This window comes from Staurois parvus, unplaced genomic scaffold, assembly GCF_062004578.1.
Source record: "Staurois parvus isolate SC_StPar_1 unplaced genomic scaffold, SC_StPar_1.0 ptg000893l, whole genome shotgun sequence".
Taxonomy (NCBI): Eukaryota; Metazoa; Chordata; class Amphibia; order Anura; family Ranidae; genus Staurois; species Staurois parvus.
The window spans coordinates 131,102-156,515 of record NW_028318689.1 but is presented as its reverse complement, the minus strand read 5'-3'; the positions used below and the strand labels follow the sequence as shown (position 1 = coordinate 156,515).

Below are 25,414 nucleotides of genomic sequence, written 5' to 3'. Positions count from 1 at the left end.
CACACAAGACTAGACGACACCAGTCTTGGAAGGAAACCAGGAAATAGACTACTTTATTTTAACACATATACAAGAAATATACATTCAAGGGAACAATCTCCCCTCCCTGCATAATGACACAGGGCGGGGCACACCAGCAGACAATCCCATCAGAGGGGAGGGTTGCCGGAAACGCCCCCCACCAAGCCAATACACATAGACACATACATCCCATAATAGTTTGCTCCCAAGCAAGACACACAATAGAACAATGGGATGCAACCACATGGCATTAAACAATCCACAACTCCACACCCCAATATTAGGACGGATCAGCCTGTACCCCTAACAGGCACAGGGTGACTTACACATAATAGGGATATGGGGAGCTGAGACAGGGGTCTCCCCACCCCTCAAAGTGAGCTGTGTTCCATGGGCCCCCCACCCAAAGTGTCTCCCACCACAGGAGTCTCATTGTTTTGCAGTAGCCCCCGAGTGAGCAGTTGTTGTAGGTGAGTTAAGAGCTGGTGGAGAAGGTACGTAGGCATTGTGTGCTGTCATATACATAAATCTCTACATTCTGACAATGACTTCTTTTTATTAGAACAGAAAAAAAACAAATATGATAAAGGGATCTTTGTGTGCCATTTATATTTTGCATTAATCATATTTTCAATGTTTGAATGATAACATCCTATTCAAATATTTCCCAACATATCATCCAGATCAATTATCGAGTCATTGAGCCTCCCATCAGTGATGGAAAATCATATCCAACTTTATTCCGTTTGACACCAGCTGATCGGATCCGTTTTACAGTGATTGTTAAATTGTTGCAGCATTTTGGGTGGAGCTGGGTTGGGATATTAACAACATATGATGGCAGCGGTGATGAGGAGGCCAGAGAACTGAGTAAGATGTTGATGGAACATGGGATCTGCACAGAATACATCTTTAAACTCGAAGAAGGATCGGGGGATAGTCATACATTGAGAATTATTAGGGAATCATCAGCTAAGGTTATCATCGTTTGTGGAAGTTCCAAAGTAAGCTTTAGTCATTTAGTGCGTAGTCTACCCTCTCTTATGGAGAATATCACATTTATTTACCCACCTGCATGGTTTTATGTAAGAGAGATATTTACCATGATCGAACGAATCAACCACGTCTTCATGTTTCAATGGTTACAGAAAAGGCACATAGACATCGATATTTATACTCATGGTGTCAACTTCTCCAGCTGCTTCAGTGACCCCATACTGGAAGATATTTGGATTCATTTCTTTCACTGCCTTAGTCCAAACCGGTACAAAAATGTCTTTTTTCAAATTCTCAATGATATTTCCGCAAAGCCTTGTACAGATGTCAAAGATGTTTCATTCATATTGTTTGAACATTCAGATCTGTCCTTCTACACGTACACGGCTATATATGTTCTGGCCCACGCTCTACATGGGATGTACATGAAGAAAAATAAATCTGAACAAAATGGATTCCAGCACAGAGTAAGTCGGATAATAATAAAATGTTTATATTACTATCATAATATCCTAGATTATAAATAAATTACAGGTGAAACTCGAAAAATTAGAATATGGTGCAAAAGTTGATTTATTTCAGTGCAGCAACTTAAAAGGTGAAACTAATATATGAGACTCATTCCATGCAAAGCAAGATAGTTCAAGCCGTGATTTGTCATCATTGTGATGATTATGGCTTACAGCTCATGAAAACCCCAAATCCACAATCTCAGAAAATGAGAATATTGTGAAAAGGTGGAATAATCTCGGCTCAAAGTGTCCCACTCTAATCAGCTCATTCAGCCATAACACCTGCAAAGGGTTCCTGAGCCTTTAAATGGTCTCTCAGTCTGGTTCAGTAGGAATCACAATCATGGGACAGACTGCTGACCTGACACCATCACTGACACCCTCCATAAGGAGGGAAAGCCTCAAAAGGTCATTGCAAAAGAAGTTGGATGTTCCCAAAGTGCTGTATCAAAGCACATTAATAGAAAGTTATGTGGAAGGGAAAACTGTGGAAGAAAAAGGTGCACAAGCAGCAGGGATGACCGCAGCCTGGAGAGGATTGTCAGGAAAAGGCCATTCAAAAGTGTTGGGGACTTTCACAAGGAGTGGACTGAGGCTGGAGTCAGTGCATCAAGAGCCACCACACACAGACGGATCCTGGACATGGGCTTCAAATGTCGTATTCCTCTTGTCAAGCCGCTCCTGAACAATAACAATATCAGAAGCGTCTTACCTGGGCTAAAGAAAAACAGACCTGGTCTGCTGCTCAGTGGTCCAAAGTCCTCTTTTTTGATGAGAACAACTTTTGCATCTCATTTGGAAACCAAGGACCCCGAGTATGGAGGAAGAATGGAGAGGCCCAAGGACCCCGAGTATGGAGGAAGAATGGAGAGGCCCAAGGACCCCGAGTATGGAGGAAGAATGGAGAGGCACAAGGACCCCGAGTATGGAGGAAGAATGGAGAGGCACAAGGACCCCGAGTATGGAGAAAGAATGGAGAGGCCCAAGGACCCCGAGTATGGAGGAAGAATGGAGAGGCCCAAGGACCCCGAGTATGGAGGAAGAATGGAGAGGCCCAAGGACCCCGAGTATGGAGGAAGAATGGAGAGGCCCAAGGACCCCGAGTATGGAGGAAGAATGGAGAGGCCCAAGGACCCCGAGTATGGAGGAAGAATGGAGAGGCACAAGGACCCCGAGTATGGAGAAAGAATGGAGAGGCCCAAGGACCCCGAGTATGGAGGAAGAATAGAGAGGCCCAAGGACCCCGAGTATGGAGGAAGAATGGAGAGGCCCAAGGACCCCGAGTATGGAGGAAGAATAGAGAGGCCCAAGGACCCCGAGTATGGAGGAAGAATGGAGAGGCACAAGGACCCAGAGTATGGAGGAAGAATGGAGAGGCACAAGGACCCCGAGTTTGGAGGAAGAATGGAGAGGCCAAAGGACCCCGAGTATGGAGGAAGAATGGAGAGGCCCAAGGACCCCGAGTATGGAGGAAGAATGGAGAGGCACAAGGACCCCGAGTATGGAGGAAGAATGGAGAGGCCCAAGGACCCCGAGTATGGAGGAAGAATGGAGAGGCACACACTGCAAGATGCTTGAAGTCCAGTGTGAAGTTTCCACAGTCTGTGTTGATTTGGGGAGCCATGTCATCTGCTGGCGTTGGTCCACTGTGCTTCATTAAGTCCAGGGACAACACAGCCGTCTACCAGGAGATTTTGGAGCAGTTCATGCTTCCTTCCTCAGACGAGCTTTATGGGGACGCTGACTTCATTTTCCAGCAGGACTTGGCACCGCCCACACTGCCAAAAGCACCAAAACCTGGTTCAATGACCGTGGGATTACTGTGTTTGATTGGCCAGCAAACTCGCCTGACCTGAACCCCATAGAGAATCTATGGGACATTGCCAAGAGAAAGATAAGAGACATGAGACCGAACAATGCAGAAGAGCTGAAGACCGCTATGGAAGCATCCTGGTCTTCCATAACACCTCAGCAGTGCCACAGGCTGATAGCTTCCATGCCACGCCGCATTGAGGCAGTAATTGCTGCAAAAGGGGCCCCAACCAAGTACTGAGTACATATGCAGCTTCTACTTTTCAGAGGTGCGATATTGTTCTATGTACAATCCGTGTTTTATTGATTGCATGGAATATTCTCATTTTCTGAGATTGTGGATTTGGGGTTTTCATGAGCTGTAAGCCATAATCATCACAATGATGACAAATCACGGCTTGAACTATCTTGCTTTGCATGGAATGAGTCTATCTCATATATTAGTTTCATCTTTTAAATTGCTGCACTGAAATAAATGAACTTTTGCACCATTTTCTAATTTTTCAAGTTTCACCTGTATGTGAAAGGTCAGTTATCTCCACCCTCCCTCTCACTGCCTGGGTAATCAGGAAAATTGCAATCACCCAAATTTCTGGTTTCTCTATATAATTTTTTAAAAATAATTTAAAAATAAATATATTTTTTTAAACAAAATAATCTTTTTTATGCAATATATATGTTTAGATGAATTTATATTCAATATATTTATGTAATATATTTATTTGTGTAAAAAGATCAAAGTGTTTATCCAGAGTGTGTCTCTTTATAGATATTTTGCATCCTAAGTATGTTTTGTATATAGATGTAGCTCTACCCCCTCAGGGGCCGCTGAGTAATTTTCGGGTTTCCCTGTCTCTCTTGACCCCGCCCTGGAAGCCCAAATCCTGCTGACACCACCTTAATCCTCTGGTCAAAGGAACTCTCTGGCTGCAAAAAAAAAACCAAACACACAGCCATTTTATTTATTTATTTCAGGTACTTATATAGCGTCGATAATTTACTCAGCGCTTTAAATATTGTACATTCACTGGGGGGCGTGTCCAAGATGGCAACCGGACGAGTCGCATGACCTGGAGCTCTGGCGGCACATCTCACCATCCACCGGCATCCAGGTCGTATAGGAGGGCAGGGGCGAGTGGGATACTCACCCGTCCCTGCTGCATCACGGCTGGGCAGCTTCGGGCGCTTTTGGCGCCGTTCTGAGGAGGCGATCCGGTGCGGCCTGTTGCGGCCGAGTGGAGCCGCGGAGTCCTCCGGTGCATGATGGGCCAGCTGGTGGTGGTGTGACGGGCAGTGCAGGAGTGGGAAGGGGGAGGACTGGTCGCCCCCCCTTCCACTCGTTCTGTGGACAGCCGGCTTGTTGTCCCTCCGTGCCTGTTGGGACGCTCCGGAGGAGCATCAGTGTCACCTTCCCTCAGCCCAATATGTGATACAGGGGTGGTGAGGCTTAGTGCGGCCTAGTGAGCCCAGGACCTCTCCCATCATAGCACAGGCTGGGAGCGATCCCATTCAAGGGAGGATCACTACCCAAGCACATATACCTCCTCCCACAGACAACTACCAGCATTCCATGACCCATCAGGACATCCCCCACACAAACCCAGGGAACACCGGCATATTGTGGAGACCTTGCTATAGCCCATACAGCAGGGAGCTGTGCTGAGGTTAGGCCTACGGAAGATACATCCCCTACAGATTCATATAAGGGGAAGGCAGTGATAATCTACACAGCAAAAATTCAGTGTCTCCCCTGTTTTATCTATCCTCTCAAGCACGCGGAGACATACAGTGCAATTTTGGGCTTGTTTTCCACTACCTATCCCCATTTTCACTTTCCAGTTTTGGGGGACCCAGTTTGACCCCAAAGAAAATGGCAATATAATACCTTGAGCCTTGACACACGTAGGTGGGGCTACGCAATCAGAACCAAGAGTCGCCGCTGACATGGAGAAAGCAGATAGGAAAGCTGCCACTCCTCGCTCCAGATCCCCTCGCCGTACAGGTGGTCCGGCCAATCGCAGCATTCCGGAATTATTCTGATCTCACACACTCCGGATCACGCAGAATCTTCCGCCCTTGCATCCCCACTACATTCGCCTGCGAAGGAGATTTCTTCACAGTCTCTGAGTTTGACAACAGCTACCACAACTGGACGTTCCGACCCTCCCCCTCTCACCATAGGGGATTTGAAAGCGGTTGCATCCGATATTAAAGGGACTCTTTCTGCGGCAATAGCTGAGTTACATATCGACATGCAGGCAGTGGCTCATAGGCTGGACGCAGTAGAAGATAAAGTTAATATGCAAGGTCTTGCTATTCATGATATGCTCAAGCAGGTTGACACGCACACCATGCACCTAAGAGAGCTCGATCATCACATCGAAGACTTGGATAATAGGGGAAGACGACATAATTTAAGGGTGCGCTGTGTACCAGAAGCAATAGAGCCTGGCCAACTAGCCCAAGCTCTCTTATCTATCTTTAATGAGCTTTTAGAAAGACCGCATGAATCTCCAATTGAGATCGAACGCCTCCACAGGGCCTTGTGTCCTAATGGCAGAGATACTGACCGACCGAGAGATATAGTTTGCTGTCTAGTCAACTTCCGACTTAAAGAGGAAATACTTCGCAGAGTTCGAGACAAACAAAGCTTGTTATACCAGGAAACGGAAATTAAACTATTTCAAGATCTCTCCCATCTCACCCTGCAACGCAGGAAAGACCTGCGTCCTTTACTAGATCTACTTCGCTCTAAAGGTATTGCCTACCGTTGGAAGTTCCCGTTTGGTCTCTCTGCAACACATATGGGGAGATCAGCTCTCATGAGATTTCCGGAAGATCTTGCACCATTCTGTGAAACCTTGAATATCCCATTACCGGATATACCTAATTGGTCCAGTGAATCTCTTCTACAATTGCAGCCAGATGAAGGCCCCATGGAAGCACAATCTACTGGCCTCTCTGTCGGGGAAAGACGACGCAAGTCAGCACACCAAGCCCCAACTTCCCCGGTACGTAGAAGGCTCATTACTGGTGACAGTCTACCAGCATCACCTGCACACCGCAAGGCGCGTCATGAATGACTTCTCCCCCTTTTCACTTATCAATGCTCATGAGTATAAACACCCCCGCAATCTGAGGCTGCTCTTCTAGTGGATCGAGTATGTGGTTTTTTTTTTTTTTTTATCCACGGTTCCTTTATATGATATATCTAACATCTCCGGTACTCATGAAGTCTGGACTTAAGGGTATGTGTATCGCATCAAATTGTCAAAATTCTTATGTATACTATTTATCAGTTGTATATATATTTGTTTTGCTGGCATATAATTGCTGAGGTATCCTCGTTCGTGGTATGGAAGAGCGAGGGTGGGATAAGTCTACTGGAACCCTTGGTTGTGTCCCTGCTGGTATTGAAGCTTATTTGCTTGGTCAGTAAAGGCCTAACATATCACATTACGAACCCTGCCAGATACAGGAGCGGAGATATGGTTGGGATCCAGGGACACAGGTTAAGCCCTTTTCTGGACTGTTGCCTGCTTCTCTGAATCCCAATGTACTGAGAACATGGTACAGTTGGATGGGAAATCTCTATGATCCTACTTTTTGTGTCTTAATAACATGGTTTTGAAAAGTTCTTTGTCATGATCTTGAGGACAAATTCTCTATAAGCTTTGAATTGCTTCGGGACTAGCCTTTGCACTAGTATTTACTATCTTTAATGTGGCAAGGGATAGCGGCTTATACAGATCAATATCGTACTGGGAGGTGTATTTCGCTTCTACTGTATCCTAGGAAATTATGCCGTAATATGGATTCATGAGACTCCGTACCATCTTCGTGTACCATTATACATACCTATCACTGATCCTTGTCTTATAGTTGGGTCAATGTAGACAATATATTAATATTTTACTCGCACTATCCCTTCGCTCTCCCTAAATTATTTGCTTCCTACATAACAATTGGAATACCTCAATATGCAATTCGGTTTTTGTCATGTCACATACCCTCTACCTAGATATGAATATGGTGGTAACTCAGACATGGAATTTGGGATCGTCCTATTTGATATTCACGTTTATAGTTCACTCCGTGGTCGGGTCCAGTTTGGCCCTAAACATTTAGTTGCTCTGATTTGAAACAGGCTCATATTGGGCCACGGATTTTGGACGCTTTCCCCCCAACATCCTATCTCTGTTCCGTAAGCGTAAGCAATATACAAGATCCCCCGGTTGGGACTAATATTTACATTGTCTTTGGAAAACGGTTTATGGAGATGTTTGGCCCGTGGCCTACATCCCAGATTAGTCATAAGTGATATTGTTGCTACTGCCATGCACTGTTTCATGTAAAGTAGATATCTTTATTCAAAATTGATATGGCCTATGAAGACCCTTTTCAAGTGACTCGATTGTTTACTTAGCACGGTTTAAAGTACCTTTCAGGAAATGACAGATTACAGATTGCATTATGTTTAACTTGTGATAACATAATATATTCAAAGTTAAAATATGTTACGCGCAATTGAATAACGCATTTTCAGTGTTTGGCCAAATTAATATGTTGTACATTCATAACTGATAGGTCTTATCCTTTGGCACACATTCACTTTCACACCTATTGTTACTCATCAATGTTTAGGAGCCTTGATATGGTCCAAGTGATTACCTACAACATTTTGTTTAATATGCTTTTGCATGTAATACTTCTAGCCTGCATCCCTCCCCTGCTACACACCACCTATCTCTCGATACAAGTTGGCCACTTCCCACCTACGTATATGTGTCAAGGACACCTCATGTTGGATTATTTCCCCTCTACACCTTTTATTCAGGAGAGTTAGGCCTCTTTCAGATTATACTGTAAATTCCCAATATGGCCGTCTCTGGGTTTGACAGCTCTCCAACTGTAATTTCAGACTCCCAGACAACGTCTTGCAAACAACCATTTCACAGGAGCTGTACTATGAGATAGAGTAGCTGGACTATTCTGCCTCTGGAGTCTAGTCTTTAAAGGAAGTTGAAGGAACATAGATCAATACATACATATGGCTGTATATGAAATACACCTGATACTTCTTTTCTTCTTTGCCAAATTCCTTGAACCTTTTCCTCTATAATTCTGTTTCTATTCCAACATTTCTGAAACTTTATACTAGTTTTTTTCTAGTCTTTATACTAGTCTTTCCCCCCCCCCATCACCACCCCTGCCCCCCTCTAGAACCCCCCCCCCCCTCTTTTCCTTTTTTTTTTTTCTCTCTTTATCCTTCCCCTTTCTCTCCCTGCCTACGTGATACTCATCTGGTACACTTATAGCCCTTAAGCAACCCTTTCTGGTAGATTACATAATGGCTACCAACCACACATCTAAACGGTCAATTCGCACACTCTCCGTGGCCTCTCTTAACGCGAGGGGCCTAAATGTACCTGAAAAACGTTCGCAACTTCTCACTTATATGAAAAGCCTTCATGCAGATGTGCTCTTTATCCAAGAAACTCATTTTCGAGCAGACCAAGTCCCTACATTCTCAAATGTTCACTATCCCACGGCATATCATTCAGTTAATGCGGAGGTGAAAGCCAAGGGGGTATCCATTTTACTCTCTAAAACGCTCCCGTTTGAACTTACTGAGTCGCTCGAGGATCCTGAGGGAAGGTTCCTTTTTCTCAAAGGCACCCTCTTTAATAAACCACTTACCTTAGTCAACATTTATAGTCCCAATACAGCACAAGTAGGCTTTTTTCGTAAAATCGCCAAGTTACTTGCTACATTTCAAATTGGGTATTTTGATTCTTGGAGGCAATTTTAATGTAGCTCTGAACCCATTGGAAGATACCTCCTCGGGGTTTTCATCCATACCGTTCCAAGCACTTAAACAAATTAAAATTGAATTGAAAGACCTTCTCCTACATGATACATGGCGTACTCTTCACCCCTCGGAAAAAAGATTACACCTTTTACTCTGCTCCTCACAAACGCCATTCTAGAATCGACTATTTCTTCCTCTCGCAAAAAGATTTATATACCTTGAAGTCTGCCTCGATCGAACCAAAGATCCTTTCGGATCATCACCCGATTATGATAACTTTGCAATTCCTGGATACACCAGGCATTCCTCACACAATATCTTCCTAAATCGATCTCAAGATCACAAGCAAAAGATTTAGAGGGAGCTCTGACGTCACGGGAACTACAACAGGCTATTACGCAATTGAAACCTGGTAAAAGTCCAGGACCTGAAGGTTTTATCAATTCTTATTTCAAGTCTTTTCTTGACGTCTTAGCGCTTCCATTTCCACAGGCCTTCAATTCATTAGACACGCCAGGGCAGTCCATGCGCCATCTTTCTGAGGCTCACATTACGGTTATACCCAAAGAGAATAAAGACCACACGTCCCCAGCGAATTACCGACCGATCTCCCTATTGGATGTTGATCTAAAGATCTTTGCCAAGATTCTGGCTAACCGTCTACTACCTGTTATAGAATCCATCATATCACCGGACCAGGTGGGCTTTGTTCCGGGAAGAGAGGCCAGAGATAACACAATAAGGGCCATAAATATACATCATTGGTTAACCCAAAATCAACAGTCTGGATTCTTTCTCTATTTAGATGCCGAAAAGGCGTTTGACAGACTAGCATGGGATTACCTAGAGGCAGTTTTGATTGGCATGGGACTGCCTTTGCGCTTTTTGACATTTATTATGTCTCTATATAAAGCCCCCACAGCACGAGTGCGAGTTAATGGACGCCTTTCGGATTCTTTTTTGATCGGCAATGGGACCAGACAGGGATGCCCACTGTCACCCCTCTTATTCATTCTTACACTGGAACCTTTATTGAATTGCATAAAAGATAATGATAACATCAAGGGGATTTTGATCAATGGCAAAATACATAAAGTGGCAGCCTTTGCTGATGACGTACTACTTTTCCTGACAGACCCACATATCACGATACCTAATTTGTTACAAGATTTCAAGTTATTTCAGTATTTGGCTAACTTTAAAATCAACTTTTCTAAATCCCAAGCGCTTAATGTATCATTAACTCCGGATGTGATTAGACAAGCGACATCAAATTTTCCCTTTACCTGGCAACGCGAGGCTATCACTTATTTAGGAATCCAATTACCAACCCATCTTACAGAACTATATGCAAAAAATGTTCTACCCCTCTTACCTAACATCTCCAAAGACCTTCAGTCGTGGAATAAACCTTGGTTCTCTTGGTTTGGTAGAGCAGCTATACTTAAGATGAACATGCTCCCCAGAATATTATATCTACTACAGACGATACCAATTCAATTACCAAACTCATTCTTTCAATCTTATAAAACGCTCTGTACCTCCTTTCCTTGGTATAATAAACACCCAAGAATTAGCTTCACCCAACTCACTATGCCCAAGAAGAGTGGAGGTATTGGATTACCGGATATTAACCGTTACTACAGGTCTTGCCGCCTAGCCAGATTAGTAGACTGGACCACGAACCACATTCGTAAGGTCTGGGTTGGTTTGGAGGCTGATTTCTCAAAGATACCACTTTCCACCTCCCCATGGCTGAAAACCTCCAACATCCCTTCTAAGTTTCAGAAACACCCACTTATAGGTCCCACTTTATGCTGTAGCTCGCAATTGTTCCAGAAAAAAGAACTTTCTTCCTCTCCGAGCCCTCTTACTCCGATCAAAATGAATCCGGACTTTATTCCAGGGATGTCTCCGACCTTTCTCGCTGGGTATAACCGAGAAGATAACCTAACAGTACGTCAATTCCTCAAAGATTCTAAGCTCTTATCTAGAGAGGATATTACAAATCGAAATTTTCCCGCTCAGCCGGCAAAAGTGTCCCTGCAGAGAGCTCCGCTATTTCTGACAGTTCTCTGACAGAAGGAACACATGTTTAGCGGTTGAAACATTGTATCTATTAGTTTACATTTAGGATACAGATGTTTCAACCGCTGTACATGTGAAGAAGCTGTGAGAGAACTGTCAGAAATAGAGGAACTCTGCACATACACTTTTTGCCGGCTTGGAATTATTCTTCTTTTCATCCTACTTCTTCTTCTTCTTCTTCTTCTTCTTCTTCATCCTCATCCTCTTCTTCTGAGGATGAGGATGAGGATGAAGAAGAAGAAGAAGAAGTAGGATGAAAAGAAGAATAATTGCAAGCCGGCAAAAAGTGTATGTGCAGAGTTCCTCTATTCTGCAGATGCACTTAGAGGAGCTCTGCAGATACACTTAGAGGAGCTCTGCACATACACTTTTTGCCGGCTTGGAATTAATCTTATTTTCATCCTACTTCTTCTTCTTCTTCTTCATCCTCATCCTCAGAAGAAGAAGAAGAGGATGAGGATGAAGAAGAAGAAGTAGGATGAAAATAAGAATAATTCCAAGCCGGCAAAAAGTGTATCTGCAGCGCTCCTCTAAGTGTATCTGCAGAATGTCATTTATGGAAATAAATAGATACAATGTTTCAACCGCTGTATGGAGTGAATGTCCCAGAACTGTCATAAATAGTCTATTTCTGACAGTTCTGGGACATTCACTCCATACAGCTGTTTCAACCGCTGTATGGAGGGAATGTCATAGAACTGTCAGAAATAGACTATTAATGACAGTTCTGGGACTGTCCTTCCATACAGCGGTTGAAACATTGTATCTATTTGTTTCCATAAATGGATCCATTTATGGAAACAAATAGATACAATGTTTCAACCGCTGTATTGAAGGAATGTCCCAGAACTGTCAGAAATAGCCTATTTCTGACAGTTCTGTGACAGAAACCGCTGTATGGAGGGAATGTCCCAGAACTGTCAGAAATAGCCTATTTCTGACAGTTCTGGGACATTCCTTCAATACAGCGGTTGAAACATTGTATCTATTTGTTTCCATAAATGGATTCATTTATGGAAACAAATAGATACAATGTTTCAACCGCTGTATTGAAGGAATGTCCCAGAACTGTCAGAAATAGGCTATTTCTGACAGTTCTGTAACATTCCCTCCATACAGCGGTTTCAACCGCTGTATGGAGGGAATGTCACAGAACTGTCAGAAATAGCGGAGTTCTGCAGATACACGTAGCGGAGCTCTGCAGATACAATTTTTGCCGGCTTGGAATTCTTCTTATTTTCATCCTACTTCTTCTTCTTCTTCTTCATCCTCATCCTCATCCTCAGAAGAAGAAGAAGAGGATGAGGATGAAGAAGAAGAAGAAGTAGGATGAAAATAAGAAGAATTCCAAGCCGGCAAAAAGTGTATCTGCAGAGCTCCGCTAAGTGTATCTGCAGAGCTCCGCTAAGAAATAGCGGAGCTCTGCAGATACACTTTTTGCCGGCTTGGAATTCTCCTTCTTCTCATCCTTCTACTTCTTCTCATCCTTCTTCTTCTTCTCATCCTTCTCCTTCTTCTCATCCTTCTCCTTCTTCTCATCCTTCTTCTTCTCATCCTTCTCCTTTTTCTCATCCTTCTTCTCATCCTTCTTCTTCTTCTCATCCTTCTCCTTCTTCTCATCCTTCTTCTTCTCATCCTTCTCCTTCTTCTCATCCTTCTTCTCATCCTTCTCCTTCTACTCATCCTTCTTCTCATCCTTCTCCTTCTTCTCATCCTTCTTCTCATCCTTCTCCTTCTTCTCATCCTTCTCCTTCTTCTCATCCTTCTCCTTCTCCTTCTTCTCATCCTTCTCCTTCTTCTCATCCTTCTCCTTCTCCTTCTTCTCATCCTTCTCCTTCTTCTCATCCTTCTCCTTCTTCTCATCCTTCTCCTTCTTCTCATCCTTCTCCTTCTCCTTCTTCTCATCCTTCTCCTTCTTCTCATCCTTCTTCTTCTCATCCTTCTCCTTCTTCTCATCCTTCTTCTCATCCTTCTCCTTCTTCTCATCCTTCTTCTCATCCTTCTCCTTCTTCTCATCCTTCTCCTTCTTCTCATCCTTCTCCTTCTTCTCATCCTTCTCCTTCTTCTCATCCTTCTTCTTCTCATCCTTCTCCTTCTTCTCATCCTTCTTCTCATCCTTCTCCTTCTTCTCATCCTTCTTCTCATCCTTCTTCTCATCCTTCTCCTTCTTCTCATCCTTCTCCTTCTTCTCATCCTTCTCCTTCTCCTTCTTCTCATCCTTCTCCTTCTCCTTCTTCTCATCCTTCTCCTTCTTCTCATCCTTCTCCTTCTTCTCATCCTTCTCCTTCTTCTCATCCTTCTCCTTCTCCTTCTTCTTATCCTTCTCCTTCTTCTCATCCTTCTTCTTCTCATCCTTCTCCTTCTTCTCATCCTTCTTCTCATCCTTCTCCTTCTTCTCATCCTTCTTCTCATCCTTCTTCTCATCCTTCTCCTTCTTCTCATCCTTCTCCTTCTCCTTCTTCTCATCCTTCTCCTTATTCTCATCCTTCTCCTTCTCCTTCTCATCCTTCTCCTTCTCCTTCTTCTCATCCTTCTCCTTCTTCTCATCCTTCTCCTTCTCCTTCTTCTCATCCTTCTCCTTCTTCTCATCCTTCTCCTTCTTCTCATCCTTCTCCTTCTCCTTCTTCTCATCCTTCTCCTTCTTCTCATCCTTCTCCTTCTCCTTCTTCTCATCCTTCTCCTTCTCCTTCTCCTTCCTCATCTCCAAGGGCATTTAAATTAAAGGTACAGTGTTCTGCACTAATTTAAAGGCTCTCTGAAGCCTAGAAACACCCTTTTTATAAGTCATCTTCGTAGCGAAAAAAATTTGCATCGAATCGAATTTCTTCCTGAAATTCGCCGAATCTGCCAAATCGAATTTTTGAATACTTCGCTCATCTCTAATAATCACACAAGTAACTACATACACCCTAGACTTTACCCCAGCACAATGTCTACTCCATCACTCCTCACTTCCTGTGAGGACTTATCGTAAGTCGCTTGCATTACACGTGATAAATGCGGCAAGGCAGTGTATTCCTGTTCATTGGCGATCAGACTATACTCCCACCGTGCGAGAGTGGATTCTTAGGATCAATAGGATCGCGGAAATGGAGGAGTTGATCTCAGTGGCAAAAGAACACCCCGAGCGATTCAGGAAGACTTGGGCTTGTTGGACTCATTTCCAATCTACTGATACTTAATGAAGGAATGAGCGAGAAAGATCTGGAGACACGGAAAGCCTCTAGAACTCTCACCTCAGGATTGACTCTATTAATGGACTTTAACTGAATTGTATCCCTAATTAAAGATAGGATCTGTTACAGCCAGGCCAATGCCAATTGATGTGATTGGTTTGGTTATGCCTATTTAATTCTAAACCTCATCCTCCCCCTCCCCCCCCCCCCTTTTTTTTTTCTTTTCTTTCTTTTTCTTTTTTTTTTTTCCCCCATATTCCCTATCTATTTGTCCTCTATGTTCCGCCCACCTCATTATGATATTACCTTTCATATTCTTCCTCCATTCCCACGCTCATCTCTTTCTTTTCTTTTATTTCTCTCTTTTGCACCCCCTTTTCTCATACTCTAACTAGCTATATTTTTCATACGGTACGGAACACTCACAGATGTACAGGTGTAACAATAATCCACAAAACTAACCCACACTTTTCGGATATGGAAACATAGGACATATATGCCTTGAGATGATACTTTTGTCTTGCACTTCATAGTCCTGTTATTTGAGCTCTCCCTACATAGAGACTTGTGTATACCGTATTTATCTAAATGACATATCGTTTTCAGTACTGCTATGGTTATATCTTTTGCATCTGCCTTATGCAGGCCATAGACGGGGAGAAAAACGGCAGATTTTTCTTTTAAAAAACGAAAATTCAGTTGTTCAAGCGGCCGACGTTACCATCAATGGTAAAAAAAAATCGGCCGATTTTCATCCCTTCTACAGCCGGCAAAAAGTGTCCCTGCAGAGAGCTCCGCTATTTCTGACAGTTCTCTGACAGTTCCTTCACATGTACAGCGGTTGAAACATTGTATCTATTTGTTTCCATTTAGGATACAGATGTTTTTATACAGAAATAAATAGATACAATGTTTCAACCGCTGTAAATGTGAAGGAACTGTCAGAGAACTGTCAGAAATAGCGGAGCTCTCTGCAGATACACTTTTTGCTGGACTGGAATTCCTCTTATTTTCATCCTACTTCTTCTGCTTCTTCTTCTTCTTCTTCATCCTCATCCTCATCCTCTTCTTCTTCTTCATCCTCTTCTTCTTCTTCATCCTCATCTTCATCCTCATCCTCTTCTTCTTCATCATCCTCATCCTCTTTTTCATCTTCATCCTCATCCTCTTCTTCTTCTTCTTCTTCATCCTCATCCTCTTCTTCTTCATCCGCATCCTCTTCTTCTTCATCATCCTCACCCTCTTCTTCTTCTTCTTCATCCTCATCCTCTTCTTCTTCATCATCCTCATCCTCATCTTCTTCTTCTTCTTCTTCCTCATCCTCTTCTTCTTCTTCTTCTTTTCTTCCTCATCCTCATCCTCTTCTTCTTCTTCTTCTTCTTCTTCTTCTTCTTCATCCTCATCCTCTTCTTCTTCATCCGCATCCTCTTCTTCTTCATCATCCTCATCCTCTTCTTTTTCATCCTCATCCTCTTCTTCTTCTTCTTCATCATCTTCATCCTCATCCTCTTCTTCTTCTTCTTCATCCGCATCCTCTTCTTCTTCATCCTCATCCTCTTCTTCTTCTTCTTCATCCTCTTCTTCTTCATCATCCTCATCCTCTTCTTCTTCTTCTTCATCCTCATCCTCTTCTTCTTCTTCCTCATCCTCTTCTTCATCCTCATCCTCTTCTTCTTCTTCTTCCTCATCCTCTTCTTCTTCTTCTTCCTCATCCTCATCTTCTTCTTCTTCTTCATCCTCATCCTCTTCTTCTTCTTCTTCTTCTTCATCCTCTTCTTCTTCTTCATCTTCATCCTCTTCCTCTTCTTCTTTTTCTTCTTTTTGTCTTCCTCTTGCAGGTCACTGCTCATGCGCAGATTTTTTATCGGTACAAAATCGACCGATTTGCCCACTAATTGCTGCGAAAATCGGCCGATCGGCAAAATCGGCCGATTTTTTTCCAACTTTACCGAAAACAAAAAACGGACAAAATCCCGAAAAACGGCCGACCAAATAGCCCACTAACAATCCGAAAATCGGCCGATTTTATTTTCGGCCGAAAAATCGGCCGATTTTCGACCCATCTATGGCCTGCATTACTGTGGGACCTCGTTTCATGATGATCTACAATCTAATCTAATGTCCTGATCCCGTCTGCGTTACGGGAGAACATGTAAGAGGAGGTGCACGGACTGCGATCCATATCTGTCTATGACTTGTTTTGCCTTTCATACTTCAATAAAACTTTTTTGGAAAAAAATAAATAAATATTGTACATTCACATCAGTTCCTAACCCTCAAGGGGCATACAATCTAAAGTCCCTAACCTACATTCAAAGGTACACATACTAGGACCAATTTAGATAGGATCCAATTAACTGATCAGCATGTCTTTGGAGTGTGGGAGGAAACCGGAGTACCCGGAGGAAACCCACACAGGCACAGGGAGAACATGAAAACTCCAGGTGCCGTGGTTGGGATTCAAACCAGCGACCTGAGTACTGCCAGGTGAACGAGCTAACCCTTTAGCCTCCGTGCTTAGAGTGAACTGATACCTTGGATGTACTGAGGTCCAATGTCAGCTCAGTACCACAACAGAACAGTATGTACATGAAATACCAGCTTCCACTCCTAGATCACAACACAGCGCAATCTCAGTCAGTTCTAGATGTCCGGAGATTCAGAACGATGGCCCAGTCCAGAGACGTTTCTTCCCCAAATACTAACAAGTAGAGCGGCTTCCTCACTTTGGGCTCTCAGTAATGTTGTCATATCTCATATTGTGGAGGATGAGGATCATTATAATTATTGTTCCTGAAGCAGCCAGTTCAACGGTTCTTTCCCAGAGAGAGATGAATGTATTCGGATAAAGACACTCGCAACAGATGACAAGATCCAGCCGAATATGTGAAAATATTACAACAAACAGCCCTCAGAGTCCCATTTAAGATACGTCATTATCAATGATAGAGACCCTACACCGTCCAGCATACGTCCGATCTATAATACGCACCTTGGTAGCTTCCATGCATGCAGTCATGTGTGTCCTGATCTGTACCTGTGCGTCCATATTCATCAATGAAAGAAGCTTCGCCTTAACAGTTACACTTCCCTTTATAAAAGTGACATGGATAGGGGGCTTCTGCCAGGGAAACCTTCACCTGAGACATGTCAGCTGATGTGATCCAACAATGGACTTAGTACTATGCAGCACTGTACCGGAACCGACCCAGTCTGCGCTTGGGTACTCCCGCTTCCCCGACCGAACACCGACAACAGACACCACCACTGACCATACAAGACTAGACGACACCAGTCTTGAAATAAACCAGGAAGGAGACTAGTTTATTTTAACACAGATACAAGATATATACACTCAGGGAACAATCCCCCCTCCCTGCATAATGACACAGGGCCGGACAACCCCTCCTCCCTGCATAATGTCACAGGGCGGGGCAATCCCCCTCCCTGCATAATGACACAGGGCGGGGCTATCTACATTTAGTAACAAGAGACACACCAGCAGACAGTCCCATCAGGAGGGAGGTCTGCTGGAGACACCCCCCACCAAGCCAATACCCATAAACACATACATCTCATAATAGTTTGCTCCCAAGCATGACACAATATAGAACATTGGGATGCAACCACATGGCATTAAACAATCAACAACCCCCACCCCAATATTAGGACAGATCACCCTGTACCCCTAACAGGCACAGGGTGCCTTACACATAAGAGGGATATGGGGAGCTGAGACAGGGGTCCCCCGACCTATCCAAAATGAGCTGTGTTCCATGGGCCCCCCACTCAAAGGGACTCCCATCATAGACTGAAATGGGATTTTTATTCTCAGACCCTATATTGTTTATAAATATATTAAAAAATGGTCCCAACACTGAACCTTGGGGTACACCACTAATCACACTGAACCTTGGGGTACACCACAAATAACACTGAACCTTGGGGTACCCCACTAATCACACTGAACCTTGGGGTACCCCACAAATAACACTGAACCTTGGGGTACACCACTAATCACACTGAACCTTGGGGTACACCACTAATCACACTGAACCTTGGGGTACACCACTAATCACACTGAACCTTGGAGTACACCACTAATCACACTGAACCTTGGGGTACACCACTAATTACACTGAACCTTGGGGTACACCACTAATCACACTGAACCTTGGGGTACACCACTAATAACACTGAACCTTGGGGTACACCACTAATCACACTGAACCTTGGGGTACACCACTGACACCTCTAGACCATTCAGAGTATGAATCATTACCCACTACTCTCTGAATACGATCTTTTAGCCAGTTTTCTATCCATTTACATTCAGATTTTCTCCAGCCCGTAGACTTTACCTTACACATTAGCCGTGTGTGGGGAACTGTGTCATCGCTTTTGCAAAATCCAAGTATACCACGTCCACCGCCACCCCTCTGTCCAAGTATACCAAGTCTACCGCCACCCCTCTGTCCAAGTATACCACATCCACCGCCACCGCTCTGTCCAAGTATACCACGTCCACTGCCACCCCCCTGTCCAAGTATACCATGTCCACTGTCACCGCTCTGTCCATGTATACCACGTCCACAGCCACCCCTCTGTCCAAGTATACCACATCCACCGCCAACCTTCTGTCCAAGTATACCAAGTCTACCGCCACCCCTCTGTCCAAGTATACCACATCCACCGCCACCGCTCTGTCCAAGTATAGCACGTCCACTGCCACCCCTCTGTCCAAGTATACCATGTCCACTGCCACCGCTCTGTCCATGTATACCACGTCCACAGCCACCCCTCTGTCCATGTATACCACGTCCTCAGCCACCCTTCTGTCCAAGTATACCATATCCACCACCACCCCTCTGTCCAAGTATACCACGTCCAACACCACCCCTCTGTCCAAGTATACCACGTGCACAACCTCCCCTCTGTCCAAGTATGCCACGTCCACTGCCACCCCTCTGTCCAAGTATACCACGTGCACAGCCTCCCCTCTGTCCAAGTATGCCACGTCCACCACCACCCCTCTGTCCAAGTATACCACGTCCATCGCCACCCCTCTGTCCAAGAATACCACATCCACTGCCACCCCTCTGTCCAAGTATACCACGTCAACAGCCACCCCTCTGTCCAAGTATACCACATCAACAGCCACCCCTCTGTCCAAGTATACCATGTCCACCACCACCCCTGTGGTCTTTTATTAAACTCCATTAAAATCTCCAGTATCTTCCCAACTATAGAAGTTACACTAACAGGTCTGTAATTACTTGGGAAAGATTTTGACCCCTTTTTAAATATTGGCCCCACATTGGCCTTACACCAATCCAGTGGTACTATGCCAGTCATTAAGGAGTCCCCAAAAATGAGAAGCAATGGCTGTGAAATGACAGAGCTCAATTCTGTAAGGCCCCGTGGGTGTCTGCCATCCGGTCCAGGGGCTTTATTCACCTTTATTCTGTCTAAATATTTCTGGATCATATCAGTTGTGAGCCAATGTGAATCATCTGGGGGGTGTCAGTACCACACCCATTATGGACAAGAGCCCCCCCATGCTCCTTTGTATACACAGAGCTGAAGAAGGGATTTCATACATTGTCCTTCTCTTTGTCCCCAGTCACCCCCTCTAGATGGTTCTGTAAAGGGCCTACATGCCCGGACCGGACCTTTCTACTATTCATAGATTGGAGGAATGTTTTGGGGTCGCTCCTGATATCTTTTGCAATCTGTTGTTCTTTTTCAATTTTTGTCCCTTTATTTCCTTTTTGCACATTCTGTTCTATTCTTTGTAATGTGTAAACGATGATCGCGTTCCTTCATTTTCATATTTAATAAAAGCTCTTTTCTTATTATCTATAGCCTTTTTAACTTTGTCCGTAAGCCACATAGGTTTGATTTTTAGCCTTTTATACTTGTTGCCCATGGGAATATATTTTGCAGTGTGGTCACATAAAGGCTTTTTGAATAACTCCCATTTCTGTGTAGTGTTCATCGATGCCAATATTCTCTCCCAGTCTAAGTCTTGGAGAGCAGCTGTCAGCCTTGGAAGATTAGCTCTCTTGAAATTGAGCATTTTTATTTTTCCTGTATGTGCTCACTGTTTACAACTAACAATAAATGAAATCATGTTATGGTCACTGCTACCCAGATGTTCTTTTATATGGACATTCGTAATAAGCTCTGTATGGTTGGAGATGACCAGGTCCAGCAGAGCATCATTCCTAGTTGGGGCTTCTATGAACTGTACCATAAAATTCTCCTGTAGTAGGTTTATAGATTTTTGCCCTTTAACTGTTCCTGCAGTACCATTACTCCAGTCAATTTCTGGGTAGTTACCATCCCCCATTATTTTCACTGTCCCAGCCCTTGCAGCCCTTGCGATTTGTGCAAGGAGCTGAGTCTCCACCTCCTCATTAACACTGGGAGGCCTATAACAAACTCCAATGATTACCTTTGTAGTACGCCCCCCCATGTGCAGTTCCACCCATCATACTTCAGCCTCATGAAACTTTCACCACAGTCATGTCGGCCCTGCATCTAGGCTTCTCCTTCCTTCACTCCAGACCTGGCTTTTATAGAGAGACCGCCTAGTAACTTGGATCTAACTGTCACTTTTTGTCTTTCTTTAACCCCTTGCCTACCGGTCACTTATACCCCCTTCCTCACCAGGCCAACTTTCAGCTTTCAGCGCTGTTGCACTTTGAATGACGATTGCGCGGTCATGCAACACTGTACCCATATGACATTTTTATCATTTTTTTCTCACAAATAGAGCTTTCTTTTGGTGGTATTTACTTGCCGCTGGGGGTTTTTATTTTTTGCACTATAAACAAAAAAAGAGCAAAAAAATTGAAAAAAAGGTTTCTTTGTTTCTATTATAAAATTTTGCAAACAGGTAATTTTTCTCCTTTACTGATGTGTGTTGATGAGGCTGCACTGATAGGCAGCATGATGGGCACTTATAGGCAGCAATGATGGTCAATGATAGGCAGCACTGATGGGCACTTATAGGCAGCACTGATAGGCAGCATTGATGGGCACTGATAGGCAGCACTGATGGGCACTGATAGGCAGCACTGATGGACACTTATAGGCAGCACTGATAGGCACTGATAGGCAGCACTAATGAGGTGGCACGGATAGGCGGCACTGATAGGTGGAACTGATAGGCGGCACTGATGATGGGCACTGATAGTCAGCACTGATAGGCGGCACTGACTGGCGCCACTTCTGGGCACTGACTGACGGCACTGCTGAGCACTGACTGGCGCAACTGCTGGGCACTGACAGTCAACACTGCTGGGCTGCACTGAAAGGCACTGGTGGGTGGCACTGATGGGCACAGGTGGGTGGCACTGATGGGCAGAGGTGGGTGGCACTGATGGGCACAGGTGGGTGGCGCTGATGGGCAGAGTTGAGTGACACAGGTGGATGGCACTGATGGGCACAGGTGGGTGACACAGGTGGGTGGCACTGCTGAGCACTGGTGGGTGGTACCGCTGGGCACTGGTGGGCGGCACTGCTGGGCACAGGTGGGTGGAACTGGTGGGTGGCACTTGTGGGCACCGATCATCAGGGTACTGATCATCAGTGCCCTGATAATCGGTGCCGATCCCCGCTCTGACAACTGCTGGTTCTCGGCAGTACTTTCCCCACGTTCTGACAGCATGAAGAAAGTGCAGCCGAGAACCGGCAATTGCATTTCCCTGTGATCAGCGTGTCATTGGACACGGCTGATCACGTGGTAAAAAGCCGCTGTGATTGGCCTTTTAACACATCACGTGATCAGCTGTGTCCGTAGGACACAGCAATCATAGAGATCGCTGGGTGCCCTCCCAGAACTGGCCGGCTGCAGTGTAGCCGTCATTTGGCTATCTACGGTCGGCAACTGGTTAAGCAGAATATAATTCCGGAACTCCTCTACCTGTATATAGTAATGTGAGTATTTCTGTCTTCCATGAAAGCTGCACAAATATGTGAGAAATGTTCATTACACCGACCCAGACGAAGGCGAGATCTACTTCAATGAGAGAAGAGAAGTTCCAACCAAACTCATTTTATGGAGCTCGGCTAAGGATCACAATTCTTCGTATTCTTATGAATTAATTAGCATTTCACGAGCCCCAAACTACGAGCCGGGAAGATTTGCTGATATGAGTGATCCCAACTTCTGGAAAAGAGGCAAAGCAAGTCGTTTTTTAATAGTTTTTCATTTCTATCATTTGCTGAGAAGGTTCATGATTAGGATTTATAGGGACATCTTTAAGATATACAGTTCATGAAAAGGATTGAATTCCTGGAGTCCATGAAGGTTGTCGATTGTGAGAATGTTGTGCATGTGGAAAGTTTCCTATAAGATAACCTTCTATTGTATGTATGTATGTGTTATGAGTAAAGTTGGCATTGAACATATCGGGGGGGAGGGGGTGTGTGTAAAACTCTGGACATATATGACGTGGGATTTACCTATTAAAGGAAACAGCAATACTGAAATCAGGAGAGAATCAATAATATATCCAACAAAGACCTTAACCACTTCCCGACCGGCCGTTGCATATAAACGGCCAGATGGTGGCAGTGCAGGGTCAGATGGCCGTTTATAAACGGCCTTCCCGCACCCTGCTTGTGCACGCTCCCTGGGAGCGCGCAGCACCGCAATCCGGTGCCCGCTGTGTCCTCCGGACACAGTGAAACACCGATCGTCGGACGGGACCTCTGTACGAGGTCCCGATCATGTGATCACTGATTGGCCAATCAGTGATCACATACAAAGTAGTAAGCAAGATGTCACTTGTGACAGCATTGCTTACTACGTGTGAAATCTGTGAATGATCACAGAGGTCACATGGTACAAGCCTATTCACAACAGCCTTGTACCATGTGACAACCTGTGACCAATCACAGCTCACTCAGTACTTCTCAATGAGTGCAGGAATGCAGACAGACAGAAAGAAAAATGATTGCTTTTACATCCTATATGGGTGTAAAAGCAATGTGTAAAAAAAAAAAAAAATCTTCATCACCCCCCACAAGTAGTACAGTGTCACCATGGTGACACTGTACTGCTAGAGTGACAGTATGTAAAAAAAAAAAAAAATAATAAAAAATAATAATATAAAAAAATAAAATAAAAATGTAAAAAAAAATGTTTAAAAATTATAATTTTTGGTTATAAACTAATTTGGATTTTTTTTTTTTACTAAAAAGATAACGAAATAATTATTGGCAAAGATTTATGATGAAATATTATTTATTTGCAAAATTTTATAAAAAAAGCACTTTTTTCAAAATGTTTGGACTTTTTCATTTACATAGCAAAAAAAATAAAAATCCCAGCGGTGAATAAATACCACCAAAATAAAGCTTTATCTGTCTCAAAAAAATGCTAAAAAATTCATTTGGGTACAGTGTTGCATGACCGCGCAATTGTCATTCAAAGTGTGATAGCGCTGAAAGCTGAAAATTGCCCTGGTCAGGAAGGGGGTAAAAGTGTCCGGACTGGAAGGGGGGTGAAAGTGTCCGGACTGGAAGGGGGGGAAAGTGTCCGGACTGGAAGGGGGGGGAAAGTGTCTGGACTGGAAGGGGGGGAAAGTGTCCGGACTGGAAGGGGGGTGAAAGTGTCCGGACTGGAAGTGGTTAAGTAGTTCAGGATGTCTTTATAACATGTCCTTAGCATTCCATAAAAAGTATGAAAGAAATAGAAAGAAAAGAAATATAACTGGGAGCCTCTTTGTGTTCTCCATGTTTTGATGGAAATAAATCCCATAAGAACCTTCCGAGCTCCTAGAGGCGTCTCCTGGATGAATGGCGCCTGACGTTGTAAAATCTATGACAAGGTTGGCAGTTGGTAACACATTGTATTCAGAGACATCCGTCATGACTGGCACATCGTTCACTTCACCCTGAGATTGACTCCAATAACCACACTGACCACAGAGAGACTTCTAACTGCGATGATACTTTATTATTTGTGTCGGCCACAGCTTGATATCTATGAATAACGAACAATCCACCAATAAAATACATCGATCACCAAATCCCTTGCAGTGCGCTGAGTGGTGGATCTCCACTTTGCTTCCTTAGCAGGAGCCAATTCAGACCCCAATTCAGTAGGCTCAGGGGCTTACTTGGGCTTCCCGCTACCAATTCCACCCATATGGAAGAAAAATATTGGATATATATTGGAAAAATATTCTTCCCAAATATATAGACATATATTTGAAATGCTACAATTTTGGCCGTATGCAATATATTTCAATAAATATATATATATACTGCATGATGAAATTTTTTTATTACAAAAGATATGAAAAAAAAATGTAAAAATAAATTTCAATTATACTGTATGTCTTTAAAAATACAAATCTACATTTTTGGAATGCATTTACAAATATATGTAAAAATATCTTAAAATGTAATCTGCTCCGGGTGTTTGCTAAACAAAATTCCAATACGTGTAAATTAATTGATTTACGTGAAAGTTATATTGACTACAAATGGTGGTCTAGATACTGGGGTTTTTTTTTACTAGTAATGATGGCGATCAGCGACTTATAGCGGGACTTCGACAGGCATTCTGAAACTTAGCTGAACTGAAATGGTGACACTGACACCTCCAGTGACATCAATACAGTGATCAGTACTAAAGAAAAAGGCATGACACTGTACTAATGGCACTGGGTAGGAATGGTGATCATATCCCCCTTATGTATTATACATGGAGAACACATCCAACCCCCCCCCCCCCTATTTATTATACATGGAGATCATTTGCCCCCCTTATATATTATACATGGAGATCATATCCCCTTATGTATTATACATGGAGATCATATCCCCCCTTATGTATTATACATGGAGATCATATCCCCCCTTATGTATTATACATGGAGATCATATCCCCCCCTTATGTATTATACATGGAGATCATATCCCTCCTTTATGTATTATACATGGAGATCATATCCCCCCTTATGTATTATACATGGAGA

At 43.7% G+C, this 25,414-nt stretch overlaps 1 protein-coding gene across 1 annotated transcript in view; it reads left to right on the top strand.

The window, feature by feature from the left end:
• The first annotated feature begins 662 nt into the window (after positions 1 to 662).
• LOC149442377 (vomeronasal type-2 receptor 116-like) overlaps positions 663 to 25,414 on the top strand; it is a 58,642-nt gene continuing 33,890 nt past the window's right edge. Inside the window, exons 1-3 of the mRNA XM_089656171.1 lie at positions 663 to 1,484; positions 5,600 to 6,098; positions 9,629 to 9,852. Coding sequence (XP_089512297.1) covers positions 663 to 1,484; positions 5,600 to 6,098; positions 9,629 to 9,852 — 1,545 coding nt within the window. The remainder of the gene's footprint in view (positions 1,485 to 5,599; positions 6,099 to 9,628; positions 9,853 to 25,414) is intronic.